Source organism: Ornithodoros turicata, chromosome 5 (assembly GCF_037126465.1).
Source record: "Ornithodoros turicata isolate Travis chromosome 5, ASM3712646v1, whole genome shotgun sequence".
NCBI lineage: Eukaryota > Metazoa > Arthropoda > Arachnida > Ixodida > Argasidae > Ornithodoros > Ornithodoros turicata.
In genome coordinates, this window is record NC_088205.1 from 14542733 (window position 1) to 14561212 (window position 18480).

An 18480-nucleotide genomic window follows, 5' to 3' on the forward strand; every position below is an offset into this window, starting at 1 on the left:
GATCACGGGTTGCTAGCAGGGTTTGGAGACTCTTTCGATGAGGCGCAGGCGTTTCGAAGTGTGCCACCAAATACCACACAGCTGTGGTATTTTACACTTGCAAATCACTTAAAGTGGCATCTGGTGACTATTCGTTTTCTCCTCACTGCTCCTGTACATGCATTCAATTCGATTACATTACTATTTACTTTGTATTCGCTTTGGCTGTATGACTATGCCTTTTGGCTTTAAAGGCAGCTCTGAATGCTGTGAAACATACATACTTCGGTTCTTTGGCACTGAGGATTTGGACCCACTTCACTGGTCCATTCAGATCAGATCAGGAGATCGGGAACAGATCCAGACTCCACTTTGGGGTGGGGCGGTTTCTTTGCTGAAGTGCATAGTGAGGGAGGTGAGAGGGGAAACCTTATGTTTAACGTGATGAGTTTGGGGGGGGGGGCAACCACTCCCCTGGATCCGCCACTGCTAGGAACAGTGTTTACAGGGCCTGTCTTAGACAGAATGTGATGTATAATAAACCTAAATAACTTACCTGAACCAAGAACAATTTCAATTTTGGGGGTACTAGCAAGTGTGCCTCGACGATATACGGTTGGATGCGGAGAAAGTGGTGTCCAGAACGGCACAGAGGGACATCACTGCAAATTTCAAAGCAGGTTTTAACAGTAGGATACATGACTTAAATAGCTGAAAAAAATACCTTACCCAAAATGGCAAAAATACATAGAGAAGGAGAAGACAGGAGACAAAGGGCTTGGACAAACACCGCAAGGCTGCACTGGTGGGGCCTGAAGACTTCCGCTAAGGATATCTGTGCTGCCACAGACTTTTTGCAGACAAAGAGCACATAGACCCATGATGCCTTTGCTGAAGATCTCTCGTTCGACTTTGCAAACCACTCGCAGCGCCCGACGACCAACTACCCATTAACCAGCGTCACCTCGTATCACCAAAATATTTATTTTGACTGTACAACTATGACGAATTATCACCTCCAAGTGAAAAACAAAGAACATGTTTCATGTGCAGAAACAGTGTGCCCATTGATGCTTACAAGAAGACAACAATTTTGCACAATGCCACAGGTTTACCAGCTTTCTTGTAATGTGTCTGGATCTGTTGTAATTTATGGTGATGTTTCCCTCACTATACGAACAGAAACAACCACCTTTACAAAAAGCAAAGAAAAAAGAAAAGAAGGTGCACCTTGCTTCCTATACCCTAAATACAAGACAGGATACACTGGTGCTATAAGCTTCTTTAGACTACCTCAGATGCTTCTTCGTGGAGGATGAACATATTAGCATCCATGCTCTGTATGGTTGCAATTACATTAACTAATAAGCTAAAGCTCTACGGTCTTAACACAAAACTTTACCACACAGCATGATGAAGGCCAACCATTGCACAGAATGATACTGTTATCACTCCTGATTTGTGAAAAGCATGGGGCGTACACCTTTTTGTGACAATTAACACAACTGCACAAAAATGTCACAAAAAAGTGTAGTATGCCTCCAGTCTTTAACCAATCAGGGAGCAGAATGAGGTCATTTGGGATGGTGGTTGCCGAAAGCATGCTATGTGGTGAAGTTCTGTTTTAAGAGTGTAGTTTGCCTGTTCGTTGTACAGATAACCTCTGTGACCTACAAGTGCCGTCTGCGCGACATGGCATTCTTTTTGCCAAGTTTATGTTGTGCTAATAAACACTTTTTCCAATAAATGTCTGCCTCGTAAGACGTCTGGCATAAGTTAACTCCTCTTTATGCTGTACCGTGGGCTTCGTAGAAAATACCTACTTGTACAGGCTACGAAACTGGCTCATTTCTTGAAAAATAAGGTACTCTCAAAACCCTACGTCCTAGGTCTTGCACAAGGCCCTCCTAAAAGGATATGAGCTACACAAATATTTCTATTAGAAACCTTGCAGGTCAAAAGAAAATTTACTTCACAAAATTTGTCTCCCATATCATAACCCAAATGAAGACAACACACTGCCACAAAATCGTTAATTTTGCATAGATGGTGGAGACTTTGTAAACTGATCTGTTATGCCTGCATTGACCTATGCACCATTTTCAGGAATCAATAATTACCGGAGCACAACAACAATGTTAAATATCAAAACCTGCTTAATGGCATCAGGGTCTTTTACTTTCAGATGTAAATAAGTCCAACTTTGGAGAACGGCGCCTAAGGAAGTCACTTATCCACAGATGTGAAAAAACTAAATTATGGTTATAAATTATGCTCCAAAGATTTCCTCACACAAATGACCATATCTCAAACATTTCTGCAGCCATGACTGTCTGCCGTCTGCCTGTTTGCTATTACTTTGAATGAAAGGTGTACTGAAACCACTATAGTTATCTTTGAATCGACCATTCTTAATGCATCACAACCAATAACATTTTCTACTGACAGAAAGAAAGGTGTCCCTCTTCGCCTGTCGGCAAACACGACAGCTTAAGTCTAAGCTTTGATCTCATGTTTGGCATTGGCAAAATTATTTATACATATGTATACGTACACATATTCCATTGTTCCTCACACTACTATAAACATCTGCAACAGTTTACATACAAACACCAGGAGTTCCTATATCCAAGCACCAGTCGTAAAAGAGAGAACAAAGCTATGTACACACAAACATGCTGGGTGTGTGAATAATAAACCTCACGGGGCATCATGTGACAACCTTGATGAAATCTGTACATCTGAATTACAATGGTGAGAGTTGGGAGGGCCTCCACTACGGAGACTCGTTTGAAAATGGGGACGTTCACTCGTCTAAGTTGCGGATCTTCTTCACTCTCTTCCATTCTCCCGTGTTGTAGTTCATCTGGAAGTGTGTCTCGACGATCATCTGACGCGTTCCACCTCCAGGTTGGATGACGTCTTCTTTGTTCTCGCTCAAGCGAATCGTGATGACGTTGCCCAAGTCGGGACAGGGATTGGCTGAAACATTAGTCTGTGTTTTAAATTTCGTCCAAATGCCAGCTTATGCTTGTGTAGAGGAAGTTGCTCATAATTAGGCACATGCGTTTTGGGGCTTCGTGGTTTTTGAAAACTGGAGGAAAAAATTCGGTTTTTGTTTCAGAAGCTGTAGAGTAGGGTAAAATCAGGCAGTACTGGGTGGGTAAGCAGATATACTTTTGAGAGATTAATAAAGTGATCCTCGCATTTGAAATTAACACGAGAGGCCCAGCGGCTCTGCTGAATGAGCAGTGCTGAAGCACACTCCAGTACCTGTACTGGTAGTATGTACTGGTAGCTAAATTGTAGGGGTGTGCGAATCGGAATATTTGAAAACCAATAAAATTGAATGGGGCAAAAGTGCCAAATACAGAATCGAATATTTGTGCAAATTTTCGAGCATGTGCCTTTTGCGCTAAAAGTTTGCGATTTGTAGTTCACACCTTTAGTGAAATTCTTCTGGCATTAACTGTCACAAGAGAGATACACAACACTTCTTTGGAAATCCCCTACTCTTTAATTTACCGTGATACTGTTCCTGCTTTTCGAGTGAGGCTACACTTATTGGGGTAATTATCCTGATTTCAAAATTTGATGTCAGTAGTGGTATTTGGTGTCAGTAGTGGTGGTAGTAGTGATGTGGTAGTGGCATGTTACACAGATGAGGCTGTTATTGTTTCTGGGCATCCACAGGTCACTCGTGAAACAAACAAATTGGCATCCTGCCTCAGCTCTGCCATGAACATTGAACATCCTTCAGCTTGTTTGCTGAAGTGTAAGTCTCGCCTGGGGAAGTTGCATTGCCGAAATTTGGAACCCAAGGGACATCTTTAAGACACCCTTTTTCTCCCTGGATTGCAGTCATTATTTAAGAGTCAGTTTTTTAAAGGCAGCCTCAGAGACATCAAATCAAAATCCCCGCTGGCACATCTAAAGTGCATGTGGGAGGGACGCCACCCCTTGCTCAGGTGAAGCATACACAATTAACTTGGGCTAACGTTACCTTAAAGGAGCATTAAAGTGGTATCTAACATGGCCCAAAACTGCTGTCATCTTGTAAAGCAGTATCTGAAAAGCATTCCCACAAAATATTCCTGTCCAAAGTTGTATCACCACGGTGCAATTAATTTGGAAAATCGCTGCCGCGGTGACAGGCCGGAGCGCTCCAACTGCAGACCACACCCACTCTAGTGTGACGTTCGTGGTAGAGAGCCTCTCATTCATTCGTAGGAAAAACCGTCTGCTACGAACATTGCGAGCTGCTTCTTGTTGACTTCTATTATTTATATGATTTATATCACGTTTTCTTTAAAAAAAAAAAAAAAGAAGCATATACGCAGCCTGAGAAAATAAGATTATGATCACAAGAGTAATATATCCGTGGCTTCTGTGCAATCTCAGAATTCACAGCAGCCGAAAGCTAGTGATGGCGGCCATGGCGGCGGTATTGTGGCATCACCTGTTAGCCACTGAACCAACTGCGCGGTGAAAACTGTCGGACAGGCTGCACACTGTCGAGAAGCACGGGGTTTTTGCTGTACAAACGCAGTTAATTTCGGGCTGCACCACTCGTTCTTCCCGTGGTGCCTGCGGTCCCAAAAAATCGTGGTTGTGTCATGGACAGCCTTCAAACCCTCCGTTTCGAACATCACGAAGCCGGAGAACGCATGGCGTCTCCGAAGCGGTAGCAGACGTTCCGGCCTGGGCGATGTTGCTCACCTCGATCATGTGATCCCAAGTCCAATGAGGAGCGTCCTCACCACTTGCGTCACATAGTGACGTGTGTGGTGGCGCTCATCACGTGCCTATCGTGAAGGCGAAGGAGGGTGTTTCGCGCGCGGGAGGTTCGTGGAGCTATTGCAGGCGTCCCAATTTAGCTACGGTTGTACTAATTGTGGGAAACCTGTTTTCGGCCGCCTAACATTCCATACTGACCAAAAACAGAAACAAAGTTGTGGGCCTCTAGACTGCTCCTTTAAGCAGAACAACAATGATACGCCTGTGTTGGTCTGCAACAATGGCAATTTTGTGAAGCAGACTTCACCTCATGCAGGGAAGCATCAGGTGAAGCCCACATTTAGGGTGGTGTCGTTCGGACTCGTGGGGGAATCGTCAAATATTCGGAAAACCGAATATACTGGATATTTGTACTTCGTGCGACTGATATTTGATTCAAATTCAAGAACTCAAATATTCGCACACCCCTACTAAACTTAGATTGTGGCAAGTTCATTTTTAGTTTTTTGCAGCTTTTGCCCTACATGATGACTAGGGCCCAGATTTTTAGGCATTTGCCTATAAATGCCTAGCAACGCCTAAACACGACATTTTCAGGGTTGCCTGCCCTTTTATCGACTCTATAGAATTGTAGCCTTTTTCAACATTTTTAGACGCCATAAGGGCCTTTCTTAGAGGTGTAAGTTCAAGTGCGCCTTTCAGGCTTGTGCCGAGTGCTGCATTTTGCTTTTCGTTACTGCGTGTTTGCGCCTTTTGCTCCTTTTTTTCTGCGTACATTTGATGCAAAGATTTGGCCTCTCTGGGCCTTTCAAGATCTTCGAGGGCGGAAAACTAAAAATATTATTCAATATAGCGTGTTAGCGTGTACGTTCAAAGAACGTACCAGAATAATGTGCCGATTGTTTGCTTTTTATTGCCTATTTTGGTATTTTGGGGGCCTAAATGCCTGCCTATTTCCGTCATTTTCAGTGCAGAAATTTCCATGCCCTAGTGATGACGATGCAAACTCAGGGGCAAAAACTGGTTTTACTAGGTTTAGCCCTACAACACAACACAAGGCTCTAGAAACAAGCTCTGCAGAAACATTCTCTCTGAAGAAAGTGAACCGGTGAAAAGTAAATTTAAAAAGTTCTGAATTCTTGGCTCCGCCTTTATCACCCAACTTTATGGACTTCCGGGGCTTCTGCCGTCCAGCGTCCCCCCGGGAACAAGCCCAAGGCAGCTGCCCCTTGCCATCTATAGACCCTACGGCTAGGAGCAGTTTCTACTCTAGTACATAATAGTCTGGTGGTACATATAACTTTCTTACCTCTAGATCCAGCCATAAATCCCAAAATGAGTGCTTTTTCTGAACGAGAGACCTTGTTAGAATTCTTGAACATCTCTTGCGCTTCCGCAATTTGGTCCCGCTGAAAGTGAATTAATTTAGCAAGTAAAGTGTAAGGCTCCGTCGCGCAGGTAGCTACACGCAACAATAACGCACTTCAAGCAACAAGCACCAGCCATAGGCGTTGCCAAAAAGCTGATAATTTGTGGTTTTTCATCATGATATCACTAGAACTACGAGAGACACCACAGTGTTCGGTTCATAGATTAAAATTTCATCAACACTTGGGCTATATCTAGTGTGCATTCAAATCTCAGCACGTGGCATGCTCCATTTAATATCCTTCGCGGACGTTAGCAGGGACATGAGGAAGGATATGTCCGAGCAAGTTGCTGACGTATCCTGGCTGGGCTCAAATCCAAGATATCCATGCTCGAATACCTTATCCAACTGATCCACCGAGGTTGGCAACAACTTCTAAGTCGGTGATTTTGATCTAATTATTTCGAGCCCTTACGATACGAAAGAACAGTGATCCCTTCTTGAAGCAAACAGCACCTGCCTCGCAAAAACCTGACAGTTCTGCAAATGCAAATGTACAGTACGGAAGCTCACCGACAAGGTAAGGCCCGGTCTCTGCTGCGACTGTTGAGGCTGCGCCGTAACAACCACCGCAGTCTGCTGAGTACCAGGTTGCATATTCTGAACGGCGATGTGCTGCATTGCCGGCCCGCTCATGGCTCCGAGACCACCAATAGCTGCCGTGGTACGCATGTCTTGAGAAACCATCACGCTCGCCGAACTGGCCGGGCACAGTTCACTGGTCGTCACAACCGTTGCCACGTTGGGCCTCGGTTCCTGTGCCGGGGAGGACGTAGCAGGAGACGTGGACACTGCTGGGGTCGTTGCATGTTCGGAGGAATTGTCGCGGGAAAGCGTGATTGTTGCCGTGCTAGCTGCTGAAATGAGAGAACATGTGCAGGATATCGCCAAACATAATGATGAAGAGTGTACTGCAGCATGTCACTCGGAAGCAGTGCTAGAGATGGTAATAGTCGTCGTAGCTGGTGCTCAGTCAACGGCCAAACCTGACTGTAACTAGAATCTGACTTTTCTGGGTAAAAATTGATTGCACTCCCAAATTGATTTTAGTTTCTGCTGGCGATGTTACTGTATAAATAGAGCCTGAAGTTTTAGGGTTTTACCCGATTCTTCCCCGAATTTGCACCCCGAATTGAAGGTTGCCTCTTTAGGGTGAAACCCAATTTTTACCCGGCAAACTGCCCTCACTGGGATGTCTGTAGGAAGGCACTAACTTAATTGTTTCGTAGCTGATGCAGTTACATCACCATTTGTACCAAACCACTACAGTTAGTTTGAGTAACTGAGCCCGATTTCTCCCTGAATTTAGCATACTGGAAGTTTTTCCACCCGAATTCGCATTTAGTGCACATGTTTATTTACCTGATTTTTACTGCCCGAATTTCAAAAAAAATATTTCCTGAAAATTTCTGGCTCTCTATATAAATAATTATCTTATCCTTTTCAACAGCATGACTAGAGCCCAAATTTTTTGGGAAATATTTTTTTTCTAAATTCAGAGGGTAAAAATTGGGTAAATAAACATGTGCCCTAAATTCATACAAATTTGGGTGGAAAAACTTCCAGTATGCTAAATTTGGGGAGAAATCGGGCTCAGTTACCGTACTCAAACTAACTGTACTGGTTTGGTGCAAAACGGTGATGTAACTGTATTTGCTCCCAAACAAGTTAGATGCCTCAGCGAGGGCAATTTGCTGGGTAAAAATCAGGTTTCACCCTAAAGAGGCAACCTTCAATTCGGGCTGCAAATTCGGGGAAGAATCGGGTTAAACCCTAAAACTTCAGGGTCTAAGTATGACTTACAGAAGTGAACCTTTCCACAAAGCATGTGTACGACTGAAAGCTTCTTTCTACTTTACCGCAGCAACTCTGCTAAGCAAATGTGGTCTCAGACTTCACCCCTAATAATCGATTAAGGAACAGTGCCGAGCGCTATCCCCAGCTCCCAACACAAAGAAGACTCACCATAGGTAGCACAGTTATGTATCCAATCATTGTCTGCACACCCACAATGCACTAGGTTCCTGGTTTCTTAGGCATAGCATCTCCACACGCTTGCCCCACAACTTTCTCTTTTGCATTCATTTTGGTTGTGTTGCAGTAACTTAACAGGAACATCAATCATAATTAGAGCCTGAAGTTTTCGGGAAATATTTTTTTCCAAATTAGGGAGGTAAAAATCGGGGGAATAAAAATGTGCTCTAAATTCATGTGAATTCGGGTCGAAAAGCTTCCAATATGTTAAATTTAGGGAGAAATTGGACTATTACTCTAACGAACTGCACTGGTTTGTTACAAACAGTGATGTAATTTGTGTTTCCTGCTATACAAGCTAGTGTGCATTGCTACAGACAATTCAGTGAGGGCAATTTGCTGAGTAAAAATCGGGTTTCACCCTAGAAAGGCAACCTTTAATTCGGGGTGCAAATTCGGGGACGAATAGGGTTAAACCCTAAAGCTTCAGGCTCTAATCATAATATGTCTCAGGATGGTGGTATGCACAGTCATGACTAAAATGACCCTCCTTATGCACATTGACAGGCAGCAAGTGATGGTTAAATACAATACTATTGTTAATGTGTTGCGTGAGCGGCTCACCTGCATGGGGTGTATTCGTTTTAGCCACCATTGTAGGCAGAGCTGTACTGGTTGCTGGAAGACCATAGGGAGCTGCTGGTGATGCTGGTACTGCAGTCAGCTGGAAAATGCAAGATGCTTGTTTAGCTGTTGCATGCCACTTCTTAACAGTGCAAGTCACAAAATTTACACACTGCAATGTCGTGTAATGTTACCCCATCAAAATATGAAGGATCTGTGTGGATTTACACACACATGCACTGACAGAGGGCTAGTTGATCAAACCTTCGGGGAGATACTCTACCTGTTGAGTCAACCATTTCAGACAATATTAAGTATACTTCCAAATATGTAGCTGTCTAATTGCAGCTATACTACAAAAGTGCATGCGTGTGCACCACACCCATTGTGGTAGGACATGGAACTTGTATGGAAGTATGTATCCACATGTCTGAAGAATCATCTACAGTGTTTGCACAATCTAACACACACTATTTTCGCTCTAAATATGGCTCAAAATCACATGTGTGTTACATTCATATCTAAAAGCAGAGCCTCGGAGAAAGGTGGCCAGCCGCATCACCGTGGACATCACTTCCTTGTGACCATCACACGTTTCATCACATGTTTTTATTGTTGCGTTTAAGAGTTCCTAAGAATACGTTAAGAGTTCAGTTCAGTTCAGTTCAGTTCAGCTCAGTGCTTCCAGTTTAGTAAGTTGCGTTAAGAATTCAGTGGTTTTCTTGCACATCGGTTTCAACATCGGCTTCTGATGCCACAGAAGTGGTATCACAAAGAAGCATGTTTTATAGGAGCAACAATGCGGCATTCAACAATGCCCGAAAACCTGCCGCAGTCGTCAACCTGACCATGAGGAGTCACCATGTAAAATATTTTCACTGAGCGGTGTTCAAAAACACCCGAAGTAAGCAACCACGGCCAGCCATCACGATACTCGCATGATGTCAGCAAGTCCTCGAGCTTTTCTTCATTGTTTCTTTCTTCTAAGCTCTCGCACTTCTTATACTCGCTTGCGCTGCGTCAGTCTACATCACATGCCAGGGGAATAGGATACACCACGACCTACTCCATAATTTCTCCTCATTCTCCAATGCGCTGTTCTCAAGAGTGGAGAATTTCTTAAAGCTGCGCTGAACAGAGACCTCTCACACGCTGCGGGTCACCTGCGCCCGTCGTTCTTTCGCAGGAGCTCATTTTGTTCATTTCAAAACATACAGCAGAAAAAAAAAAAAAAAAAAGCTGGGTCACATCACCTCAGAGCTCTTCTAAGTGCAAAGCAACCGTGCTGACAGAAAATGAAGAGAAGCAAGAGGTGCCGCGTGTTTTTCGCGGCACAGAGACGTGTGTGCCTCATCCAGACGGTAGAATCACTGCGGAGTTAGTTTTTGGATTTTCAGGTGTTATATACACCTGCACGTTACATTCGTGGGCATGTTAGATCTGTGCAAATGTGGTATCAGGCTAGTTCCTACAAACATTATATTGTACCACGTTATATACAGTTTGAGAGCAAGAAACAATTCGCATTTCAACAAACCCATCCAAATCTTGGCCCATACACACTGTTGCTTGCATAAAAAAAGGAAGGATGAATCTAGAGAGAGAGACAGAAGTAGAACTCAACAAGCAAATTCATACATCTCACATACACTTTGCATTCACAGCAACCACATGTCCAACAGCAGTGTACAGTAGTTCTTAACCACCTATATAGAACAACAGCTATAGATGGAGAACAATCTTCAGTTTTTTTCTGTTTTTTTTTTTCTGTTTTCTTTTTTTTTTTTTTTGCAGTGCAAAGAAAGAAAAGTTGTTGATATGGCAAACAATGAAGCTCTTCTTCTTGACGCATGTGGGATCCAAAATGATGATGAAATTTCAAAGTTTCCAATTTGTTTTCCTAAATTATGAAAAGGCTAGGAAAAACTGCTGCCCGCTATATGATGTCAATAACAGCCATGTAAAGTTCCTGTAGAACACCTCCACAAATATTTTTCTGGTTACGCTACTGGTCCTACTACCATGGTAAGCAAAAATAAGGTAACAAGTCACACAGTCAGCAGCACTATTTGCACCCAGTCTACTGTGTAACGCCACTCGTACTGCAATACTTACACAGGAAAAGAGGCTCTGTGGACACTGATAGGAACCAACAGATGGTAGCATTAAGCACCCAATAAATGTAACAAATATGGCACTCCAATTTTTAAACAAAGATACAAGGTACTATTGAAAACTTCCATTTCTTGGTAAAATGGGCTGTGAATAGGGATTACAGTACCAGATGTTTCACGAAAATCCCTCAGCTGAATAATTCAGGAACAGCTGACACCATCAAAGGACACTTTTTCTGGTAAGCATCCTTGAGACATCGGCCATCTGTTAACCAGTGAGTGGCTCATTAATTTTAAAAAAATCAGAACTTCTAAATTTAGCTCTGGATATTTTTGCCACCTGTGCCGTAGCAATCAGGACCTTGAGCAAAAATGATTCCTAAAAAAAAATCTGTGCTAAAACTGGTAACATCTGGTAGTAATTAATTGGTTTTGGTTTACATGTTTCTTGTGCAGAGTAGCGCAGCTATCCAGCGAGTTCACACACAGGGGTGATAAAAGATAAGGAACAGCTGCAAGAGATGCTTTTAGGCATTCCTTCTTCTCTATACAACTGGTACATGGCACTCAAAGCTGTCGTTCGGTAGGAAAGATAGTGTGCTTTTATCATAATGATCACAAATACCCCGCGAACGTTGAGCACCAGTCAGGCAGAGACCGAAGCATCTTGTTCGACTGCTCCTTATCTTCCATAACTCCCGTGCGTGAATGAAAGAATGCATTTCTGCACTACTCAGCGCAAGAAATATGTAAACCGAAACCAATGAGTAATTACTAAAAAAAATTCACTAAGTATCAACACGGATTTTGTTCCGGAATATTTCTCACTGAGGGTCCACATTGCTGTTGCACTGGCGCCGAATGCATCCAAAGCAAAATTTAAATGTTGGGATTTAGGAAAATTTAAATGTTAGGAAAATTAAATGTGATTTTTATTTGATTAATGAGTGCATGCAAATCAGTCACTCACGAGTCAGTTTTTTGCTGATGTCTCAAGGATGTATTTTTGCCAAAAAAGAAAGTTCTCTGATAGCGTCACCCAGTAATTTATCCAGACCCCCCCCCCCAACCCCCCAAAATATAGAAGAGACCCCCCCAAACTTTTGTGCGATTGCACAATATTTTGCCAAAAGTACAAAAATACACCCCCTTGGAGGGCCCAACATCCCAACAAGGAGGAAATTCTGGGTAAACCACTGGAGTTAGCCATTTCAGACTTATATTCAGCTTGGGGATGTTTATGAAACACCTGGTATAGTTCTTAATAATGGGTATGTAAAAATAGCCCATGATTATAGCCTGAAGTTTTAGGGTTTTACCCGATTCTTCCCCGAATTGAAGGTTGCCTCTTTAGGTTGAAACCCGATTTTTACCTGGCAAATTGCCCTCACCGGGATGTCTGTAGGAATGCATTGATTTACTTGTTTGGCAGAAAAATTCAGTTACATCACCATTTGTACCAAACCAATACAGTTAGTTGAGTAACTGAGCCCATTTATTTAATGCACATGTTTATTTACCCGATCTTTACCCCCCGAATTTAGAAAAACATATTTCCCGAAAACTTCAGGCTCTACCCATGATACATCAGGAAAAGAGATTGTAACATACTAAAGTGGAAGGGAGAACCATATTACCTGTGAAGAAGAAAGAAGACCGACGGCATAGTCTGGCGTGGTTGGCACAGCTGATGTGGTGGGCACAGATGCTGCATCTTTGTCCTTCTTTTGCATCTCTGGAAGCTCCTCTGTGAGACAAAGCCACATTTTTCAGTTGTACATCAGAGAATTAATATTTCTTTGTGGTTTCGTACATTTATGCAAAACACAATTTTTTTTCTTTCCTGCCCTCATTTCCATGGCAGATGGGTAGCTATGACAAACCAGCTTTAATGACAACATTTTCGGGTATACAATGAACTGGATAAACCAACTCACCTGTCAACTTCTTTCTCCGTTTTGCTTCTCGTCCATACCCCATGGGCTGTTCGTTGATATCTAGCAACTGTACAAAGACACATTTGTTAATCATCTTATCCACTGTACAGTTCAGGTACGAATGCCCAAGTTTCAGCAGAGTTGCAATCGTTCAGACAGAAAAGAAGCAAAGTGGAGGTCAGTGCCGACATAATAAAAGCATGACATTTCTTCTTTACATTCATAATTGAAAGGGCATACCAGGACAAGGTGGTACAGTATGTATGCACCAAGTAGTAGTGTTTTTCAACAAGGCTACTAGTGCATGTGAACAATAAATGTTATCGCAAATACCCTTACTACACTAAAAGACGAATCCCAGAGAACAAGAGCACTTGAACCATCATTTGTACAGATGAATTCTGCTCAAGTCTCACCAGACAAACTGAGGCAGTAACAAAAAAAAAAATATATATATATATATACAAAAGCCTTTTTAACATGCAGACGACTGTTTCACATATGGCATCAACTTTTCAAAGAACTACACTACCTCTATATGATCAAGGTATAAGTGGTTCTTACTTTGATACCTCCGTCCTTCTTGTTCCCAATAGGTTTGGCTAGGGACCGGATCATGGGTGTATTAGCCCCCATGCGGTTAGCTCCGGGGCTCTTGAAACCACCCGTCGGTACTCTACTTGGGATACCCCGAATGGGACCTAGTAACACACACCAGTGTCCAAGTTACTTTAAACCTTATCTTGTTCTGCAAGATACAGTTTCTTCATCTCCCACACAAAACCTACCCTTGTACACCTTTAACAGATATGGGGGTGTTTCCACAGCAAGCAGGAAGAAGTGGAAAGTCTGGTGCATTCACCACAGGTAACAATAATACAGTCAACCCTAGATTTATGAACACCCTCGGTTCCCCAAAAATATCGTTCATAAATCGAGGGATTCATAAATCAAAAATTCCGTTAAGTGAGTACTACCGAGCAAATGGAACAGTATTTTCGTGTTGGGATTGTGTTTATAATGCAATATATTGTGAAAATTTGCTTTCAACCATGTCTGGTGCTGTTAGCGCATTCACACTCTGTTTATTATTCAATACTAAATTGTTTAATTTTGCTTTGGACCATGCCTTGCGCTGTGTCAATCTTAGAAAATAGAGATGTCGGGATATTCGCAGTCGACAGGTCTCGGATTTCCTCCGGGATTTTTAACATCCGTTTACGTATTAAAATCTCCGGGTGACAGCGGCCACCTTATTCATCAATTGAGGTCAGGAACACTTGGTCACCCCAAGTGCGACCCAGGAAAAACCCGTTTGTTGTTCGGATTTCCAGGGGTTAAGAACCGAGGGTGCAATACCTGGAAAACGTTTTGTCCATTCAGGAGTCATTCATAAGACCACGGAATAATCCCTTTGAAGGTTTCTGTTGACCTCGGAACGATCCCTTCATAAATTGAGGGCAAAAGCGCAGGACAACTCCTAGTTGGTTTCCAGAAATTATATTCATTATTCGAATATCGAGATTCATAAAATGAGGGAAAAATGCATGTAAAAAGTTTGGTTCCTCGTGCTCGTGTTCATAAAGCGAGGGAATTCATAAATCGAAGGTTCATAAATCGAGGGTTGACTGTACAATGAAACTGCCCATTATGGACACTCTCTCCTAGACTGACAACAACAGAAAACTGGATTTCCCCCAGCAACCGCCATTACTTCAACACTCCTCATGCATGATGTCGAATTCCGCCTGGGGCACTATAAGCCTGAAGCCCCCCCCCCGCGTTTCTACTTCAGGTAAAATGCTCTTCCGAAGTGAAGACAGGTGAGGGGGCAGTTGACCGAGACTCACCGTCACCAGTGTTTTGTCTGCTGCAGTTGCACGCTTGGTGTGCCAAAAGAAAGAACGCAGCAGCCTTAACCAAGGAACTCCGAAACGAAAAATTTTATCCGTGTGAATAGCCGTACTTGGTCGCACAATTCTAGTGTGCTACGACGAGAATACATGTGCTGCATTTTTATAACACCGACCTTTCTTCTTTTTTCGATAGTTTATAGGAGCAACACTTAACCTCAAATGTTTTAGGTGCAGGTGACAATTATGCCGGTTGTCGCTTTATTGTCCACCGTGCTGTCCAGACCTGTTGTCTGGCACCCCCTTGGGGAAGGGGCCCAAGGCAGCAGCCCCTCTTGACCCCACCCTCCTCGGAACGGCTCTGCCCTGTCCCATAGTTGCCCATACTAGAGAGGTCACACTGTAATAATAACTGGGGGCTTTACATTGTGATGGACCAACCTGTGTGTTCCTTTTGCCACCTGAAGTTCCTTTAATGTGCACTGAAATCTCAGCACCCCATTTATAATGTCCTTCATGTAGGACAATGTGAGTAAGCAACTTGTATCATGCAGAAAGAACAAAGTCACTGAAAAGATTAGCCAGTTGTAAGACTCGAACCCCCATCTTCTGGATTGCCGGTCCAGGGCTCTACCAACTGAGCGAAGGTAACACCCCCCCCTGTCGAGTCCTACAGCAGGCTAATCTTTTCGGTGACTTCGTTCTCTCATTATTCTTAGGCACTTGAGGCTTGTGTGTTGTGTTATCCTTTCTTCTGTGTTCCAGCCTCAGAACATCAATCTCCATTGCACCATGCACTTCTGAGTTGGAACCTGCAACCTCGGGATCGAATGCAGGATGCATTGTAACAGTCCAAGTACGTCAGTCACGCGTACAAAACCATCATTCACTTTCAGCTGTTCCAAAGTACCATCCAGAAACAAAGCATTCCAAGTATTGCTTAAAGGGACCATGAAGAGTTCTGTAAGCATATGTAATGCTTTTCTAGTCAAAAATCGATCCACCATGCGGACTATAAACCCAACGGAGATACTAGTAGCTAAAAAATATGGCCAAAAGGGGCGACTGCTTCATTGCCACAGCTGTAGGCACGACGAAACTGGCTGTGATGTCAGAAGCAGGCGACCTTGCCCACTGGCGGGCTAGCTTGGTGTAACCTTGGAGTTAGCAAAGGATGTAAGTGATGTCAGCCCACTTGTGTGTGTGTGTGGGTCTTGCATTACTTTTGTAATGCAAGAACTGCGTCCACATTGAATGCACCATGGCAAAAATAAGACACATTTCAGATAAGAGGGCTCCTTGCGAGCCATTTGCCACTGAGAACTCAGATTTGTTTTGGAAGATGCATTTTTTTAACAAGATGCCGAGATGTTTCCACATTCCAGTGAACCAAGTACAAGAATGTGCAAATATGACTTACTTGAATTGTCAATGGCCTTTGTGAGACCTCTGCACCTGATAGGCACAGACGAGGAAGATGTGCTACGCTTGGCATTGCTCGCTGCATCTTGAGCTGCGCGAGCAAAAAATCAACAGAGGTGATCAACTGGGTGACAGAGCACAAAGGAGGCAGGTCATCACTCACATTTCTGCAGCAGCTCTGCCCTAAGTGCAGCAGACTTTGGTTTCCTTTTGAGGGCAAAGTGTTTCACAGGTTGGGGCAACTGGCCTACAAGCGCCGTGAGCGCGTGTTTGTTGAGGTACATGCATTCCAGTGGAAGAATGTTCTTATCTCCATGCTTCTTCACTGAAAGAGGTAATTAAAACGACAGGGAAATTAACACGTCACTCAATGCCTCTCACATTGTGCTTCAATTTGGGTCACTGAGTAAATGTCGCTTCACGATCCCAGATCTGAAGGAGTATGGCTCATGGGAGGCCCACACAGGCAGAGCGGTTTATTGTCGAGGATGTTTTGCAATCATGGTCACAAGGGTTACCACTTGGCCAGTTATTTGTTGTTATTCCTTGCCGAAAGGCTGTACCTGGCAGTGTTTTGTCAGTATTTTCCCACACAACGCTTTTCGTGGGGAAGTTACCGCAAAAGCCCTCAGCTCCTTCAATGAATCTGAAAACTGGAAGAAACTGCATGCATTTGTGCACGCTGCAGATTGAAAGCTATCTCTTTCTTGATACGATTTGAAAAGAAAAAGCGAAGTCAAAGCAAGTCAAACAAAATCATAGTGCACAGTTTGTGCACTATGTTTGTGCCCCATGTCAGATAAGCAGTGACAAGATTTGTTCCCGCAAATATGCTGCTCACGCTTTCACTTATCCTGGTGCTGTTTGCGCAGAATGTCTACGGAAATTATGTCAGTACCACTCAGAATTTGCAGAAAGTATGAAGAAGCGGATAGATTTAAAGTGTTCACAAAGAAGCCTGCGGTTCTGGAAATAAAATTCATGCACAAAGAAAAACCATTAGACAGCTCACCTAGCTTCCTAAGGTCATTGCACAGATCCACAAATACACTGGAATTCTCTTCGATGGTGAAGTTGAGCATTCCAGTGTTTGGAAAAGTTCGAAGGAGCTCAGCCAACATGCTCACCCACTGGTCACTGTCAACAGACGCCACTTCCAGAATCTCCTCCAACTCCACTTTCCACTGAAAGCATCAAGACAGTACTGAAATCAGTTAGAGGCCCAAAGACCACAAACTATCAAAGAGAATCGCACGTAGCGGTTCACTATACCAGGCTCACTTTCCGCCAGATCTCTTGGAGTGTGCACGCACAGACCACAGGTGCAAATCGCGGCCTACAGTGCAAGGCATTCTGCCTTGCAGTTATCAATGGAAAATGACCGCTCAGATATCCCACAACACCAGATTACAACATGCAGTTCAACGAAATGTTCCATAAAAGTTACCGAACTTAGCGCGGTTACTTCAATTACGCAACGTACACAGCTGTTCTTGTCAAACCCATTACGGCCGCTTCGTTTTCCCGTCTCTCCATAGTAGTAACAAACAGCAAATAAAACAAGTTCGTGTCAATTAGGCAATTCAACTACGGCAACGCGAGAGGTTGTTCCGCGATCAGTAATGCTCCGCGCCAACGACAGCGCTGCTACGAACGACTGCCTGGCAGATGAGTCCAAACGGTATGCAGCGCGGGGCTTGGCTGTGCACAGCTGTTATGTTTACGGATGAACTTCGCGCTCTAAAGTACGCAGTTATTTCAAATATACCCTAATTACTCATTATATCACCTCAGAGAGTACGAATGAGGTCAAAGTGGACGTCTGTTCAGAGGAATACATGCCCAGTAAGAAAAGAAACGTAGCTTACCTCTTCGACATTTCGCCGTGGTATGTGCAGGAAAGAAAGTAGTAATTTCAGCTTAACCTGCGACTGTAAGTCAATGAAACACTCCCGAATGTTTTTTAGAACGTCCTGGTTTAACTGGGAGCATATAGAATAGCCCGACCATAGGTCGTTACTTGTTCCTAGCTTGTTATGTAGCCAAAGAGATGTGTCGCTGTCCCGCACGTACGCCATCTTGGATGGAACAAATTTTTGGCCGCCATTTTGAGAATGAGGTAGCCTCGACAGCAGTGGCGGATTGCCAAGCCAAGGTATCTGCACGCTGCCGCTTCGGTGGCTTAGCGCTGCGTTCGCCCGTGTTTGGCGCCATCTTTGAAAGTCGTGGTGGGTCACCCATTGAGGATGCAAAATTACAAAATGCTAAATTCACAGGGATATTTTATTAGGTCCAGTATTTTCCAAAATGTGTTGTGTGGTGGTTGTGCTCCATATCTGTGAGCGTGTGTTCGAGGTACTCTTCGCGACTTTCCAGTTGCGCACGGACTCACACGTGAAAAAATAAAAGCG

At 43.6% G+C, this 18480-nt stretch overlaps 1 protein-coding gene across 4 annotated transcripts; it reads right to left on the minus strand.

The window, feature by feature from the left end:
* Window positions 1-944: 944 nt before the first annotated feature.
* On the minus strand, window positions 945-18221 carry LOC135394083 (negative elongation factor A-like). 4 transcript variants are annotated; one of them, XM_064624566.1, is made up of 13 exons: window positions 17938-18221; window positions 17082-17253; window positions 16233-16394; window positions 16068-16160; window positions 13359-13495; window positions 12795-12861; window positions 12495-12604; window positions 10859-10882; window positions 10281-10337; window positions 8744-8843; window positions 6659-6999; window positions 6026-6125; window positions 945-2961 (listed from the first exon to the last, which is right to left on the minus strand). In XM_064624566.1, exons 1-13 carry the CDS (start codon window positions 18145-18147, stop codon window positions 2786-2788), a joined length of 1749 nt encoding a protein of 582 aa, XP_064480636.1. In that variant the 5' UTR covers window positions 18148-18221; the 3' UTR covers window positions 945-2785. The 4 variants fall into 4 exon arrangements, with proteins under 4 accessions (XP_064480636.1, XP_064480635.1, XP_064480638.1 ...); XM_064624565.1 differs by having other exon boundaries at window positions 6659-7002; window positions 17938-18218; XM_064624568.1 differs by lacking the exon at window positions 17938-18221 and adding an exon at window positions 17342-17727 and having other exon boundaries at window positions 6659-7002.
* Between the last annotated feature and the right edge of the window lie 259 nt (window positions 18222-18480).